Raw genomic sequence first — 18,778 nt, 5'->3', positions numbered from 1 at the left:
GGACACAAAGTTTGATGGTTCAAAAACGTCAAAAATCTTAAAATGGCTATAACTTAGGCAAAATTCAATTTAATTTCAAAATTCAAAATGCATCTAAAAGGGCTTGAAAAATGCAACAAAATGCAGGGTAGAGCATCTCAATTGGTTATTTCTAAAGGGAGTTATTGGCATTTTAGTGAAAAAATAGCATAATTTTCAAACTCAAATAAAAAAGTGTTCCATCCAGATATCAACTCGGTTCGACCTGCAGCTTGTAGGGGACATCTGGGACTACCATCTGAGACTGAGAACGCTTTGGGTAAGGCAGTTCAACATATTAAATGGACACTTTTACTTTTAGTGATTTTTTTGGTTGTAAATTTTTGCTCGGGGGACCCCTTAGATCCCATTTTTTGGTGATAATTTTATCATATTCGTGTTCCTGAGACAATTTCACAATAGAAACATGTATAAAAATGTTCATTTTCATCCATTTTAACCCTTTAAAAAATAAAAGTTAAAAAAAATCTTCGATTCACATTTATTGAAAATCAAGTTCGTTTCCAAGGATACTAGATGACACCAGAAAAAAGCAGCTTCTCAATTTTTTTAACTTTTATTTTTTAAAGGGTTACAATGGATGAAAATACACATTTTTATACATGTTTCTATTGTAAAATTGTCTCAGGAACACGAATATGATAAAATTATCACCAAAAAATGGGATCTAAGGGGTCCTCCGAGCAAAAATTTACAACCAAAAAAATCACTAAAAGTAAAAGTGTCCATTTAATATGTTGAACTGCCTTACCCAAAACGGTCTCAGTCTCAGATGGTAGTCCCAGATGTCCCCTACAAGCTGCAGGTCGAACCGAGTTGATATCTGGATGGAACACTTTTTTATTTGAGTTTGAAAATTATGCTATTTTTTCACTAAAATGCCAATAACTCCCTTTAGAAATAACCAATTGAGATGCTCTACCCTGCATTTTGTTGCATTTTTCAAGCCCTTTTAGATGCATTTTGAATTTTGAAATTAAATTGAATTTTGCCTAAGTTATAGCCATTTTAAGATTTTTGACGTTTTTGAACCATCAAACTTTGTGTCCCGATTTGCCCCACTTCCCGTTGACCTAGAGTGCTCATATTTTTACCAGATGCTAGTTATATATGTACAAACAACCCCTGAAAATTTCAGGCAGATTGGTGAGGTCCAAACGACGTCCCATACAAAGGGGTATGCCCTGTTCGTGGACTCGCTCTTAAGTGAGATCCGGCTTCAAAAATGTATATAAATATCACTTAAGTGGTCATAACTCGAGACAGGGTTGCCAGATCTTCAATGTTTTGGGCTCGTTGGAAAGGTCTTTTGATTACCTAACCAACGATAAGTCGAATAATGGATCCGGACATCGTTTACATACATTTAAGTGAGATCCGGCTTCAAAAAAGTACAAAAATATCACTTAAGTGGCCATATCTCGAAACAGGGTAGCCAGATCTTCAATGTTTTGGACTCGTTGGAAAGGTCTCCCGATTACCTAACCAACGATGGGTCGGATGATGGATCCGGACATCGTTTACATGCATATAAATAGATCCGGATATATGTGAAAACACATTTTTATACATAACTTTTGAACTAGTTATCGAAACTTCAAACAATTCAATAGCGATGTATGGGACCATGAACCAAGTCGAATGCAACCGGTTTGATCAAAATCGGTTCAGCCAGTGCTGAGAAAACTCAGTGAGAATTTTGGTCACATACATACATACATACACACACACACACACACACACACACACACACACACACACACACACACACACACACACACACACACACACACACACACACACACACACACACACACATACACACACATACACACACACATACACACACACACACACACACACACACACACACACACACACACACACACACACACACACACATACACACACATACACACACATACACACACACATACACACACACACACACATACACACACAGACATTTGTTCAGTTTTCGATTCTGAGTCGGTATGTATACATGGAGGTGGGTCTTTGAGCTTTTAATAAAAAGTTCATGTTTAGAGCAGGATTATAGCCTTGCCTCAGTGAGGAAGGCAAAACGATTAAAATTTCTTTTTTTTCCAATTAAGATAAAATGAGTTAAACAAAAAAGACCTGCGAGATATTTTCAGCAAATCGACGTTGTCGTGCCATCTTGTCGCACGTCACTTTTTGACTTTCCAAGAAAAATGTTTTTTAATGTTTGACCATGAATACCGAAAATATAGAGCACGCAATTTTTGAATCAAGACTAACATTTTAAAAAGGGTCAAACATTCAATATAAGGAACTAACGAACTAATGTGCGCTTATTTTAAAAAATGAAAAAGTGAGACTATATTAAAAAAAAAAGATACCTAAAAATCGGAGTTCGGAAACTCACTCACGATTTACTCAACCATGAGGAAAAACTAAGTTACCTGCGAGTAAATTAATCATCCTTCTCAGTGAGTGTGAGGGCCTTCCTCATTTACTCACAAAGAAGGCTTTGAGCGCTCATGAGGGCTATTTTAGAAAACAAATTTCGAGATGTCAAACTGTACATCGGTAATTTTCTTGTTCACTCAACAGCGAAAAAGTAGTCCTGATGGTAGAGACGCAGTGCTATCAATTAGAAGTTTTTTTTATCACAGTGGTTCAAATCCTGATTTTAATCTTTTTGTTTTTGTTCAGCGAGTTTAATTTTTTTTAATCACAAAGTTTGTTGTCAGGTCCCAGCTGTCCTACCGACGGATTGGTCGGAGGTTGTTTAGACGGAGGATGCCTCTGCGGGTGGATTTTAACAGCTCTACCAGCAGTGGATGGCCGTGTTGCTGAGGTAAGTGGCCACTCCCGGTCGTCGACAGTTGTACAAATGTGTTTTGGTTAAGAATCGGGACATGCCAGAGAAGTTGCAGTAGCCACCGGTGTCTTTGGCTTGGAGGTTCACTGAAAACTAAAAAAGGGCGATCCAGTGCTTTGGACAGCTTTAGGCTAGGGCCACCGGCGGCCGCTGAGGCTCCATTGGGTTCTTAGTATTGGTAGAACTGTCAGCGACTGAGAGTGGCCACAGTTGCACAGCTGTCGAAGGGAGTGACCATTACCCACAGCAACACGGCCATCTTCTTTTGGTATGGCTGTCAACATCCACCCGCAGTGACAAAAGTTAAATAAAAAATCACCAAAAATATTTTTACCGTGTATCATTTTTTTTCAGTGTAGTCTATATCCATACCTACAACTTTGCCGAAGACACCAAATCGATCAAAAATTTCCTTCAAAAGATACAGATTTTTTTAATTTTCATACATCGTTTTTGCATGGACAGCTGCCAAATTTGTATGGAAAATTATATGGACAAACTAATGATGCAAAATGGCTTCTTTGGGCATACCGAAGGCACCAAAAAAGTTTCATTAAAAAAAATACAAAAAAAAATCGTATCACCGATATCTGAGAGAACTGCTCATATTTTAATGCCAGATTTGTAAAAAATATCCCACGGTGTACTTTTTCATGTAATTACGGAAAAAAATACAGCAAGATAAAGAGAGCCTTTTTCTCGACATCTTGAGAACTGAATCGACATATTTCATTAGGGGATCTATTGTAACTTACTCATCAATATAAAAATAGTGGTTTTGCACAACTCTAGTCTGGCACAAGCTCAAACGTCTGTGTTACACAGACAAATCTGTGCATCTGGCATCCTTGGATAATGGTCATAGGGGAGCAGGGATGCCACATGGTTTTTAAAAATGTCTGTACAAAAGTCCTTGTATGTCTGTGCATTTGTCTAAAATTCAAATAAATCAATTTACAGTCATACGATCCATCAGAAATTGCGTTTTTAAACATTAGAAGACTAGCAAAAATGTTTCGGTTGATATTTTTACAAAATATTAATTTAATGAAGTTTTTGAAAAGTCCTCAAAAAATTTCTGACACAAGCTCAAATGTCTGTGAAACACAGACAAATCTGTGGATCTAGCATCCTTGTAGGGGATGCTTCCCCAAAGTTATACAATAGCATAAAATACAAAAATTCAAATCTTTTAAAAACAGACAATTTTCAGAAGAACTGCTCTGAAATTTATTTCCCGGGTGATTTTATAACGTTTCCTTATTACGGACGGCAACAACGCATGAACCTACAATTTTTTTAAGCTCTTCGTTCCCATCTGACCTGCTGACAAGGCGTTCGCACGCAAATCGAACCTTACCAATCGTCGTCAACAAAAACAACCACTAATTGTTACGCCTGCCAGCAGTCAGTCCGTCATAAACTATTCAACTACAGCCGGGACCAACCAATTTGTTCTAGCTTAGGTCTTCGTCTAACACCTCACCGGTTCGTGTAGCTCTAATTAGTTATCGATTTCCCTTCCCTCCCACCTTTTCCCTACTCTGTCTAGTCAAAGAGGCTCACCTGTAGCTCCTGTCCCTGGCAGCCAAGGCTCATCACATCGATCGAGGTCCGGTTGACGGCCAGCATGAGCGTGTACACCGGGAAGCACTTGACCCGCGGGTGGAACCACTCCGTCTCCTCGTCCAGCACGCTGTTGATGCGCACCTCGCTGTCGTCGTCGTGGTGGAGGGTGACCTAAAAATAAGGGCAGATTTTAGTTGATGAATTCCAAAACAGCAAAACAGAAGACTTACCTCCTTGGGATACGTGTTGGGCGAAAGGCACGCGTGGATGACCTGCACGTTCGGCCGGAAGGCGTTCTGCTTGCGCAGCGAAAAGTACTTGCGCGGGTCCGGTTCCACCAGGTAGCCGCCCCAGTTCATCGTCTCCGCCAGCCACGGTGCCGTCATCATGGACTCGCTGATACCGGTCAGCGACTGGAAGAACGTCCCGAAGCGCTTCTTACCGAGCAGATCCGACACAAAGTGCGCCATCTCGGGCGTCAGCTCGTGCCGGTTGGTGAAGTTCAGATGCTCGACCGGGGCGTTCGCGTTACGCATGAACGTCATCGGGTACTTCTTCATGTGGATGTCCCGCACGTACTTGACCAGGGCCGGGTTGTCTTGGGGGACGCCCATCAGGTCGTAGTCGCGGGACATGTTCAGCCGGAACTGCTGGTGGCGGATTTCTGGAAGGAGGAGGGAAGAAAGAAATGTTAGAAAGTTTTGATTTAACTTTCCTGAACTTTCTAAACAGTCAGTCCGAAGACAATTAGGGGAATTTTCGTATATTTGGCAGTTTAAGGACTCGATCCTATTCCCAATCGGTCTTGTCTGAATGATGCTGGATAATCTGGAGTGTTCTTTAAAATGTACTAAAACCAAGTACAGTCATCCCTCATATTCGGAACAGTTTACAGATCTGCCAATGTTCAACTAATCATAGAAAATCGATAATTGAACATAATAATTTGCTTTTTCCTTCATGTGAAAGCGTTCCTTGCGATATTCCGATTGATGTATAGACCGGCTGTACATTTTACGTTTTATATCAAGTTTTTAAAGAAAAACATTGACCCTTGAAATCCACAAATTTGGAACACTTTTTTCTTAAAATGTAAACAAGCTTTTTTATCTCTCCAGGAGTACATATTTTTTACAAAAAAATTACTTCAAACTCTGAAACCAATAAAACTCCAGCTTAGTGATGCTTTAAACATGGTCTGATAACTTTTTTGTGAAAATATCAATTGAATTCAGGTGTTCCACAATTGTGGGAGGCCGAGCTCCTGTGGTCTATTGGTTACAGGTTTCGTTTGATAAACGGAAGGTCGTGGTTTGAAACCCACATGGCTTGGCACCACCTTTCCTCGTACTTTTCACATGTTTCGAGGACCGGCTGTGCTCTGTATATTTGCATCTGCGGAGTGCGCTGGGCCCAACCGCAAAATGTGCTTGGAGGGACAAAAAAAACTGCTTAGCAAGAGTCCCGGGCTTTTGGGATTTCACTGGGAACACATCCTAAGTAGCGTAATAAAAAAGTGCACTTCAGTTCTAGCGACACATATGGAAAGTACAACAGCACAGAGGAAAGGAAAAATGTTACGGCGTGTGGACAGATCAACACACTTGCTCAACAATAGCGCGTGTGCTTTGTTCCCCAAATGCCCAAGAACAGCAAATTGGCAGCCTCTGCAGATCTAAAAATAGATCAGCAGGTCGACAATAGATCAAATAAATGGTCGCAGTGGACTTATGGCAATCAAACTAAAAAAAAACAATTGTGGGAGGCACAACAACATCCCACAAATATAGAACAGGCAATTTGGAGGCAGTGTTTTGCTGCTCTGGATAAAATAGTCTTGAAATGAGATTTTTGTTCAAAAAGTACTATTTTAACTAGTGAAATAGCGAGAGAATGTCCAAATAAAGGTCCTAAAAAAAAGCAGGGATAACAGAAAAGTTGCATTTTTCATCCTATTATCAAATTAACACAAAAGTGTTCCGAATTTGTGGGTGTTCCGAATATGTGGGATGACTGTACATCAACCAGTAGAGGAACTTTTTGTGAACATTTCTGTTTAATTTGATATTTATTAAAAGTTATTCTCAGTCGGAAAAGGCGTACCTTATGAAGTTCTGATTTTCTGCAGACGCTTCACAGGTTGATAGCAAGTCGACATTTACTTGCTATCGAGTTCAGAAATTGATTTAAGTTGAACAGAAGTGTTGTAAACGCTCCGAAAAACTGGCGTCCTGTTTCACCTTAAACAACAAATTTTTTGTTTTTTTTTGTGTATTTTGTAAGAAAACACATCAATGTTGTGGAAATCTATCACCGTTTTGGCATCGTTTGTCACCGACAAAGGATACATATTCATCAAAATAGAGTTCAAATGAGCACTCACCGAGAGAATCCAATATTGAGCCGTCAAAATCGAGAAATGAAATTTTTTACCATAAATAACATGTAAAAGTCTTATTTTTTTCATTAAATTGTGTTTATACATCTTGAAGTTGAAGGTAAATTGATGGTGGGAAAGCTACCAGAGTCTTTGAATTTTGTTTTTAAAGATATCGGAAAAGTTTCCTAAGATTTTATTTTTTAAAGTGTTGTTTAAAAACAAATCTGTTTTTCTTTTTTAAAAAAGGTCCAATAAACAAAATTTCCATTATCAACAATTTGGATATTTTTGAATACGACTGACTCAGGGCGATTACAAAAAACATCAAAAAGCAAAAACTGATCATTTTGTTAACTAGAATTAAAAATTTCGCCATGAGTCAGGGGTATTCAAAGACATTCAAAAAGCTAAAAAATAAAATTTTGTTTATTGGACATTTTCAAAAATAAGCTCCTAAAATGCTCAATGACAATCAATTTGTCTTTCGGTCATTGCACGGTGTGATTTGTTTACATTTTTTCGAATCCACCTGCAAACGTCAAACAGTAACATTTGAAAAGGGCGCATAAGCATTTTGACAGCTGAGTAGTTCTCTCAGATTACGGTCATTCGATTTTGGTCATTCGACTTTTTAGTGCCTACGGTATGCCAAAAGAAGCCATTTTGCATCATTAGTTTGTCCATATAATTTTCCATACAAATTTAGTAGCTATCCATACAAAAATGATGTATGAAAATTCAAAAATCTGTATCTTTTGAAAAAATTTTTTGATCGATTTGAAGTCTTCGGCAAAGTTGTAGGTATAGATACGGACTACACTGAAAAAAATGATACACGGTAAAAAATTGGTGACTTTTTGTTTATTTTATTTGCAAAAAACACTATTTTTTATAAATATTTGCTTTAGAGGACATAAAATGCCAACTTTTCAGAAATTTGCAGAATGGGCAAAAAATCTTTGACCGAGTTCTGCATTCTTAATCAATACTGATTTTTTTTTTCAAAAAATCGAAATATTGGTCGCAAAAAATTTCAACTTCATTTTTTTATGTAAAATCAAATTTGCTATCAAAAAGTACTTTAATTTTAATTTTTAAACCAAGACTAACATTTTAAAAGGGCGTAATATTGAATTTTTGACCCTTTCAAAATGTTCGTTTTGATTTTAAACGTTTAAAAATATATTTTTTAAAAGGCCGGAAAATTTCACGAATTTTTCATATTTTAACATTGTAAATCGGACCATTAGTTGCCGAGGTATCGACGTTGGAAAATGGTGGGTTATTTGAGTGAGACTTGGAAAACATCAATTTTCATGTTTTTAAACCTTTGCATGGCAATATCTCAGTTGCTGGGGGGGGGGGTCGTATCAACAAAGTTCAAAAAAGCTAAATATAGAAAATTTTCTCAGCTTTTCAAAAATATTTTTTTCAGAAACGGGCAAACATGTGTACTAATTTTAAAAAATGAAAAACTGCGATTATTTTCAAAAAAGTTACCCTAAAAACGGCCTTAACTTGAAAACCGTGCCTCTTATCAAAATTTCACTAAAGTACTTTTACATCGATTTTACATCGATTTTTGCGACCAATATTTCGATTTTTTGAAAAAATCGGTATGAAATAAAAAAAATCATAACTCGGTCAAAGATTATTTGCACAACCTGGAAATTTCTGAAAAGTTGGCATTTGATGTCCTCTAAAACATATCAACACCCAGAACTGGGCATCGGCATACGAGAGGATAAAGAGCACGATTCGGTAGTAAAATGGTACTGTGAGCGGACGGAGAGGATAAATCCCGAAATTACCGAGAGTACTTTACCCATGGTTCATTTTCCAAAAAAGTTCATCTATCAAAAAAATCAAGTACCGGTACCGAGACTCGAACCCAAGACCTTCGGCATATTGAACCGTGCCTTTGCCGTATGGGCCACCATGGTTCGGTGACAAAGTGGCGGTCGTTTGTCCATATAAGCCACTCAAAGGATGAACTGTTCCAATGAACGAATGAACACGCGAGAGGACTATACTCTCGCAATATAGCACTTTCCTCACGTTTCTTTTAGTGAGGACTATCCCCTCGTTCTTTAACTTTGGGTGAAGAAATTAAAAATAGTGTTTTTTTGCAAATCAAGTTTTAATGGCAAAAAGTTAAATAAAAAATCACCAAAAAAATTTTTACCGTGTATCATTTTTTTAAGTGTAGTCCGTATTCATACCTACAACTTTGCCGAAGACACCAATTCGATCAAATAATTCCTTCAAAAGATACAGATTTTTGAATTTTCATACATCAGCCAAATTTGTATGGATGGACAAACTAATGATGCAAAATGGCTTCTTTGGGCATACCGAAGGCACCAAAAAAGTTTCAGTCGGATTAAAAAATTCAAAAATTTAAATTCTAACAAAAATACCGATTTCGTAGAGAATGGCTCAGCTGGTATTATTTTGCAATTTCCCAGTGATCGGAAAACTATTCAACAAAATCCACAGTGTTGAAATGTAGCTGGGGAGGCCACCTATTGTTTTTCACTTCGAGTTTTATGAAATAGTTACCTGTTATCTCGGAATATGCAAAACAGTTCCAGCTGTCAAAATGCTAATCCGCCCTTTTCAAATGTTGCTCCAGGCATCGTGCAGCAAATAAAAACAAACGAATGTCAAACTAAAGTTCAATGTCGCAAAGTTAAAAGAGAAATTGAAAATATTGACAAATGATGGCCATTTTTGCGAAAAATACAATCCAAGAGTCCGTCGAGGATCGACAACCAGATAATTGACTGTATTCAACAATACTTGAAAAATGCAAATTATCTTCAATCAAATGTTGGTCATAGATCCAATTGAAGTCTAGCAAGAGAAAAAAAATCAACCTATCTAGTTGTCCTACTCTTGTTCCTGCCCAAGAAATCCGAACCAATCACGTGTCACGTGGGCATCACACGAGTGTAGTCGTGGGCGATAGCAGGGCAAGAAAATTGTATAATTATACGAAAGCTACTTTTAGCTGCCCGCTGATGCAAAATTGTAGTGCAATTTCCTGCACCTAATTGCACCATTTACTCTCGGCAAAGAGTGTAATTTTTCAGACTGCAAAACTTTTGCAGTTTTTGGAAGCGTAGTAAGTTTAGATTTTTACAAAACTGCTGCAGAGCAACTGCACCATGCACCAGATAGTTCGGATCTTGGAGTTCCCGAACCAAGGCCATTAATCTGACCGTTATCGTCCTATTTCTGTCCCGCCAACAGCTTCTCAGTTTATGTGGGTGCTGGTGGCGAACGTCGATTAGCAGCGGCACGGTTTGCCCCGATGTCATTTATTGAGGTTAGATTAACACTTTAGATACGCGTTGCCCTGTGGCTGCCTCAGCAGAGCTAACTCTAATGATGGTGGAGGGAGTTTGCTGTAATGTGGTCACATTATTATTCAATTCAGCATCCAATTGATGGCCCGTTGACACGGAACCGATCGGGTTGGGGTTCTTGGGTATTTTATTAGGAAACACTGCGGCAAGGAATAAATCATCCAGCAATGACCAACGAACTGAAGTTGTATAAACGAGGCATAGTGACAGTGCGTAAAACATAAACTAAAGTCTGAAAAGAAATTCCAATGTTTTTATTTAGCTATGTTGAAATAAATTTCCACTCAAGAAGCTATTACACTATCGCAATTAAACTCGCATTTTTCGTGTTTGAAAACTTGCCAAACTCGCAACAAGGTAAAATGTATGCAGGTTGACGTTTGTACAAACATATCCAGGCAAACAAACAAAGCAGGCAAACTTGCAAACTGTCAAGTGCGAGTTTTTTATTTGTTTTCCGTAGTTTCAACTTTTTTAATAAAATCATGTAAAACAACAAATAACAACTTACCCCACCACAGTTTCACGCTCTAAACGGTACAACAAAACGGGAAAAGAGTTTGCTCGGGATTCGCCACCGATGTGTTTTCCTTCAAGTTGGAAATTCAATCAGTTCTGCTGAATGTTTCAGAATGTCAGAAGTCTGCGTTCGCGTCAATTTGTTACGCCACTCTTTTCAATCTTTTCAATATACTATTTCCATTGGGGTACCCCTCGGTCGTCGTCCAACCTGACCTTCCAGCAAACTCACTGCCAACTAATCAGAGAGCCCCGGAAAGAATGCCGAAGAGTGTCTAATTAACCGAAGGGCAGAACTAACACTTGTTGTTTCTCTTTCCCCTGGTCTGGCTCCACTAGAAGGGCTCCAGCGAAAATTACACCCAAAATTTGACCCCGATAACCGCAGAGGTGGAAACAAACATCGTTACAACGGGAGGCGTGGTTAAGATTTCGAGACTGGGCAAACTGGGCCAGAACATATAATTTTGTAACAAGCAGGGATACGGTATTTAAATTAATTTATTGGGGCTTCTTTCCGCTTGGTGTGGACTCCGTGGCTGAGTTGTAACATTGAACCTTGGAACACGAAACCGACCTGGAGGAAATCTTAAGGCCACGGGAAGTGATTCACTGAATAAAAATATTACTAAAATCTGATCTCCAATATTATTCCATAAAGTCGCCATCAAAGGTCCTGATATTTAGTTCAACTCATCAGAAATCACTAACTCATCGCCGATCAAATCGCTTGAATCATCGAGCCGCAACCGCAATCGTGAGCTACTACGATTCGCAAGCAGCCAACTCAACGAACCTACTCCGTTTGCCGGCGATTCTCACACTAGACCATGCACAGGGAGAAGCGAAGCCACTTTTTTCAGGGGATAAGAGAATCCTGATATTTAGTTCAACGAATCAGAAATCACTAGCTCATCGCCGATCAAATCGCTTGAATCATCGAGCCGCAACCGCAATCGTGAGCTACTACGATTCGCAAGCAGCCAACTTGACGAGCCTACTCCGTTTGCCGGCGATTCTCACACTAGACCATGCACAGGGAGAAGCGAAGCCACTTTTTTCAGGGGATAAGAGAAAATCTCCAAGTTTCGCTTGGAGTTGAACGGTTTTTGGTGAAGGTATTAGGATACGCTCTTAAAAAGCTTTGCTGTAAAAAAGTTTTTGAAGCTATCTCAAAAATGTTTAAATATTTTTGAAAGCATTGGATCATGAGAAATTTCAGGATTAAAAACGATAATTAATATATGAAGAAGGTCTGAGCTAACATGCGAATTTAGATACTTTGCGTTCAGCAATTGTCAAATGACCCCAGCACACACTTTTCCACATGAAACAGCTGGAGCTGAGGTGATACGTACTAGTTGGTCCACTCTCTTCCCTTACCCAGTGCAGAGCGAGTTTTGCTCCAGTTGCTGAAGTGAGATCGGACGGACGGACTGCCGGAGTTGATGGTCAGGTGAAATGACATGGCATAATGTGGCGTGGCGCGAGCCACAACACAGCAGTGGCCAGTAGGCAGACAATCGAAATGGAACAAGCCATTGATTGATTGTTTAATGATGTGTCGGGTCGGACAGATTACGGCGAAAAGGGGTTGGGGTGCCACCAGGTTCAAGGTGAAGGGCCTCGAAATTTAAAAATCAATTTAATTCAATGCTTTTTTTCTTCTGTGATTTAAATATATCAACAAAAAATGATTGATCAAAATTTTAAAGTTTCAACTGAATTCATTTATACATTTTATTCAAATACTTTTTCCCCATCTCTGTATTTTAAAATTAACATTAACCCAATTAGTAAACTTTTTGAACTGCTTGTGGTTAGTTTTGTTGCTTCAGTTTGATGTGGTTTTGAATCATTTCTCAATGCATGCTTCGAACGATGTCCCCTGAACCCGGATATGTAGTGCTACCTTTCATCCATCCGGCCTCAATTTCGAAGGCCGTTTTTTTCTTCTTTTCGCACACTCAGCAGTTTATCACCCCATTCAATAGATTGTAACAGGTATCACAGACCTAAAAGACTTATCAAATACTGAAACCACATCAAATAATTCGTTAAAAAACAAAATTACTCAAAAATGAGTAGAACAGTAACTGTCAGATTGTGATTATATCTTATAATTTAGTAATTTGTTAGATACAAACAAAATCTGACAGATGCTGTTTCACTCATTATTGAGTAAATTTGGTTTTGACAGATTTTGGGAGTTATAACTGTTCTAATAAAAACATTTAGTATTTTAATCAAACTTATCTGATTTAATACCAACTATTCTGTAATCTGTGACAAAACCTACCAACACCACTGCCGTTTTACGGCGATATGATGTATACGCCATTGAGGTGATTTTGCTGTAGACACGATTTTCTGTTTTTGTTAATTTTTTCAATTTAAAATGACTAATTTGAGGTCTGCTCTGCAGAAACTGTTAAAAAGTACAATAAAAATGTGGCCCCTACAAAATTTCTTGTTTTTTTCTATTCTTTACGATTTTAAACCACAAACATCATTTGGCCGTAAAAATAGCAATAAAAAATCACTACTTTTCCTGCCCAATGATGTATGTATACATTGCTCGATCAAAGCTGGCTTTATTTTTTGTGCCAGCTATTTTGATAGCTGAGTGGATCCCGTAATGCATTGTCCACGTGGATACTTTAAGGGGGGGGAGGTATTAGGGAGCGTTCTTTTATTACGTAACGCAGTTGGGGGGAGGGGGGTCGGATGCCGTGTTACGCTCCATACAAAATTTTTAAAATTTGTATGGAAATTTTGTTACGAGGGGGGGGGGGTCTAAAAATCCGATTTTTTGCGTTACGTAATAAAATAACGCTCCCTTAGCGATTGTCTATGCTCCATAAACACATTTTTTGCATGAACAATTGTCAGCAAGGGAGGTGGGTGAGTCTAGAATTTTCAAAAAAGTGTCTACGTGGATGTGGATAAGGTGTCATCCATTGAGTACGTCACATTAATATCAGCCAAAATTTACTGCACCCCCCTTTGTCACGATTTCCCTATGCTTTTAACACGCAATGTCGCGCTTGCTCAAAACCCCCCTCTTCCCTCAGAACGTGACGTACTTTATGGATGACGCCTAATGGACGTCCCCTGAAGAATTAAATTGAAATAATGTATTAAAATATTGCCCAGTCTTGATTTGGTCCCAAAAACTTCAAATCAACATTCAAACAGTATTGAATTTGACTTCTATCAATTGTATACATAGGGTAGGGTAGTCATCAATGAGACACTTTTGGTTTTCAACTTTCAACGATTTTTCTAATTTTTTCATCAGCATGTCTTAAAGAGCTTTTAGTTGCATTATCTTTCTTTTAATGTGCTCTATCATTGACCAAAATATGAGATCGATCCGACATCTACAGCCAGAGTTATTCAACTGTCTCATTGTAGACGCACTTGGCAGGAACAATGAGACAGCGGGGGAACAATGAGACACTCTACGAAAATCAAAATTTTTCTAGTAAAACATCATGTTTTTGTATTGTTCCATTGCAGGTGACTTGCCTTGAACATTTTAGAGCAATTTTGCCAACATTAAACTTTTAATATAAAAAGTTACACTAAAAAGTATTTAATTTTTGTAAAATCCATATATTAATACCAAATAACTTTGTATTTTTGGTTAAATGAAGTTTAAATTCTATAAATATGCCAAAAATCACTTTTAATTCATGTTTTGAAAGATTTCCATCGATTTTGAAAAGTTTATTAAAGAAAAATCAAAGTGTCTCATTGTTACCCATGGGCTGAAATGAGTGGGGAACAATGAGACAGCCCTGGATTCTGGGTACATTCTAAATTTTGGCCAAATCTAATGAAAGGACATTGTAGCCCAACTTAATCCCTATGGAACGTCGAAAGAAATTTAAAGAAATATTAGTTTTGGTGTAAATGGCAGGCTACGAGCGAAAAAGTATTTTTTGTCCATAATTTACTTTTACACTCCAGAATCAAACACTTATGAATAACTTTTCAAGGGAGCGTCCATAACCAAAGCCACTAATATGGCAGACGTGTATCCGGTAGACACACCTTTCCCCCAAATATGAGCCTGATTGGTTGAAACTACGACTTGTGAGAGCCATTTTATCATTGTTCCCCGTGTCTCATTGATGACTACTCTACCCTACATCATGATGAGTAAAATTGGCGTATACATCATTGTTTGTTTGCTTAATAAAATGGGCCCCAGAGCAGTTTTTTGAAAATTTCTTTCGTCAGGAGGTAGCTTATAAGATACTTTATCAGACTGTACAATAAAATTGAAAATGTCCAAAATGGCGTATACATCATATCGCCGTAAAACGGCAGACCATCTCCCTAACACAAACCGCAAAGCCTCATACCATTATATTATGCTCACTGAAAACCGCGGAAAACAAAAACAAGACCAACAACACGCCAAAAACCACAACTGTTGGATCGTCCCCATCCACGTTGTAGCGCTCAGGTTTCCTAACCGAGGTCGCGCATTTTGGGGGTCTCCCCGGGGCCGCCGCCACCCCAAGCCGACCCGTTGTGTGGCAGGTTCATAAAAATGATGACCGCAAAAGAAGGCCAACCAGAAACCACAACTTGTTGTTGTTTTGTTTTGATTAATCACCCTAAAGGTGAGCATTTTTGTGGAAAATCGAAGCTTGCCATAAAATTATCCATTATGGCACATTTGACAGCTGCACAGTAAGCAGACACGCTCACCCAAAGCAACTAAAAATTGTAATTTATCATGTTCACGATTACAAAACGATTCCGCCGTCCCAACAACACTCGAGCGCTCAAAACAACCTGATGAAGGGAAAGATAAAATGCTTAACACCGGTAGTGGATTATCTTACCGGGAATCGTCCGTCCGTCCTCAGCGTTCCCGTAACCTCTGCGTTCGGCAAGCTGGCGTCAAAGTTTCGTTGATTTGTTTTCTTCTCCCACTTTTTGTCCATTCAAATTTTCTGATTAGGGTTTTGTTTCGCCACAGTTTAAATCACGAATTTGGCTTATGGCGGGAAATGAGAATTCAAGCCTTGGAGCTTGCCATAATGGTGGTGGCGACGAAGCAAGCTGACAGTCGCTTGAGATTTTATAGCAAACCGCCTGCCATAATGGCTTCCGGTGGCGCTCTCGGGATTCAATTTCGAGACCAAAATTACAGTTTACGGCTGCGGATCACGTTCCAACCATCGGACTGATTAATTAAGCAATTTTGGCTAGGTCTCGCCAGTCATTCCAGCTTTCCTATTTAGGGAGACGGGGCATAAACGCGATGATTGTTAAATTATTCATCACTCAGTCGTGATGCAGTCTAGTGAAAAAGATTTTCAGATCCATTTTACAGTTTGGTGAAACAAAAAAAACCTAAAATTTTATGTACAAGTTCAACGTTTTCCTGAGTTGGGATGATTTTCTAACCTTGTTAAAGTTTCAAAAATACTTCAAATCTTCTTTTAGTTAAAATAATTATTGACATAATTTTTTATCAAAACTTTGTATGACATGTGGCAAAAATGTACTTATAAATTACCCATAAGATGAATTTTACATTAAATTAATTCCTGACATATGATTAATTTCAATTAAGTTTTTGCATGCAACTGACTGTAACTGCTCTCAATTCAATGACCTTTCGGACGAAAAACTACGCGTCCCGTAGACGTTTGTCGTATAAGTCGTAAGTGCACTGCCCTGAGGTGCACGGTTCATCGCAAACACACAAACACAAAAGTTCAACAACAACAAAAACGAAAAACATCGCGAAAAAAGAGGGAACAAAGGTCCACATAAAGCACCTTTCATAAGCAGTATTATGAGTGTAAGTAACTTTAAACTGAACCGGAAGGAGGTTCTGCAATAACAACAAAAAGTTTCCGAACGAAACTCGCGCCGTGTGACGACAAATGAAGTCGTCGTCATTCGTCGAACGTCTTTTTGTTGCTACTTAATTTTATTTTAATTTTTTTGTTTGTTTGCAAAGAATAGCCGAACCGGGAGTTTGAGCGGAAACGTACACACTTATACAGAACTGAGAACAAAAACATAGAGAGCGGGGCAAAAAAAAACCTTAAGGTGTACTCTCAGCGCAGCATTATTTGTCCGGAGGAGGCTTCATAAATTTTTGGCTTGTCCGAAGAACAGAACAAAAACAATTCACACACGGTGACGGTACGGTGCACACTCTGCACAACTGAAATAAATGTATTAGCATACAGCAGCATAAAGAGTCCGGTGTGTAGAGTAGCGAGTCGAATAGATTAGTTCTTTTTTTGGCGTGTGGGAGTGAAACGTCAGAAAAAAGGTTCAATACAGCTGTCAATGGGAGGAAGAAACTCGTAAGAGGTACAATGAGTTCTGACAGTGATACTTCAATGGGTTCTCGATGACGGGAGGTCTGTAAAGTAACAGAAATGGGTCAAGATCCCGCATAACTAAATATTAATGGTGAAATTGTCGAAATCATATGGAAATAATTTCTGGTAATGTTACCATTTGTGATACCATTTGTTACACTTATCTTGACAAAGTCAAATGGTTGATTTTTATTGCAATTAAACGAACGATAACTATTTGTCATATGATTAGGAAGGTTCGAAACATATATCTCAATACGAACTGATCATAAATATAAGATTCTGTGAATATTTTGGTTTTTAGTACATTTCAACAGAACGTGTAGAAGAAAATTTGATAAAATGATATTGCCTGGTTTTAAGCAACAAATTGTCCACGCTCCATATAAAAAAGTTTTTTTGTATGTACAGTATGTAAAAAAAGTATTTACACCCCTTGGGCACTATGCACATTTTGTGATGAAACATGTAAAAAATTTAAAGTTTGACAGAAACCTAGTACTACGTTTTGTTCAAAAACTCATGCCAAACATTTTGCTACAAAAAGCTCATGAAAAGATGATTTCTATAAAAAGTTATATAACAAATACTATTACGAAAATAAAAAAGGCGCAAAAAAAGTATGTACACCTTTCAAAAAATTAACATAAATAATGTTATTTGTTGACAAATCACCATAAATCCAGTCTCCCAACTCCAAATAGGCATCCGACTGATTAAAAAAATAATTTGGATTGAATATAATGTTTACTAACTACTTAGTATAAAAGTTTATATAACTCTGGAAATTCTATATAAAACTTATCTAAACTTAATTTTGCAAACTTTTAATTTAACTAAATGTCAATATATTACCATATAATTGCTAAATAAACATTTTGGAGAGGGTATAACACCGTTTTGGGGGTATTTGTATCGATAGAATAGATTTTTCGTTGGAATTTCGTACCAACCCGGAATTACGTCGTAAGAAAATCCGCCGGCATCCGAACCGGTCCACGATTCACAAGTCAACCTATGTGGAATCGGAAAGGGCATAAAATTTCCGATCTTTTGATACCCAAACATCTACGTTTTCTTTAAAACCTACGTTTTTAAATACCTGGGCAAAAAGTAAGTTTGATCCACGAGAACAAAAATTACGAAATTCCATACATTTTTGGCAGGTTGCTCAAACGAAACCATAACAACGCAGATGTTTTTGGCAATCTCAAGTTCTTGTTTATTATTAGCAAATATATTAATTTATCTTTCTTGAAAATTTATCACGATAGCCATTTCAGTAATTCAGTAATCATCACTTTTGCTGAAATTCGGCAATGATCAAAAATATTGCTAAAAAATCAGTAACTACATATCTGACAAACTTAAATGTCAATTATGACTTATTGTGTGGATGCTGCTGATCGAAAATTCTTTTTCAAATGTGTTGTGTTTTGTGTTTTGTGTTATGATCTTTAGAATCAAAGGTATTGTGGATTTAGTTGGTAGCTGCATTTTTTGGCATCTTCTCACGGTCAATGGAAACGGTCGTGGATAGACCTAGGTGTTCTCAATTGGAGTGAAAAAGTTCAAGTTATAGAAACAATATGGATAATTTATTTTTATTTTTAATCACTTCTCCGACATTAGGAATAGCTGTTTGAACATGCTTGCAAATTTTTTATTC

General features: G+C 37.9%; 1 protein-coding gene across 2 annotated transcripts in view; it reads right to left on the bottom strand.

The window, feature by feature from the left end:
• LOC120431313 (protein Star) overlaps positions 1–18,778 on the bottom strand; it is a 236,535-nt gene that overhangs the window by 4,663 nt on the left and 213,094 nt on the right. For both annotated transcript variants that reach the window (XM_052709000.1, XM_052708999.1), the window contains exons 3-4: positions 4,705–5,138; positions 4,472–4,645 (exon numbers count right to left, since the gene is read on the bottom strand). In XM_052709000.1, the coding sequence (XP_052564960.1) occupies positions 4,472–4,645; positions 4,705–5,138 (608 nt within the window). The remainder of the gene's footprint in view (positions 1–4,471; positions 4,646–4,704; positions 5,139–18,778) is intronic.

This window comes from Culex pipiens, chromosome 2 (assembly GCF_016801865.2).
Source record: "Culex pipiens pallens isolate TS chromosome 2, TS_CPP_V2, whole genome shotgun sequence".
In the NCBI taxonomy this organism is placed as follows: Eukaryota; Metazoa; Arthropoda; class Insecta; order Diptera; family Culicidae; genus Culex; species Culex pipiens.
Note: the sequence above shows the minus strand (reverse complement) of the source record. Positions and strands in the feature narration are given on the sequence as shown.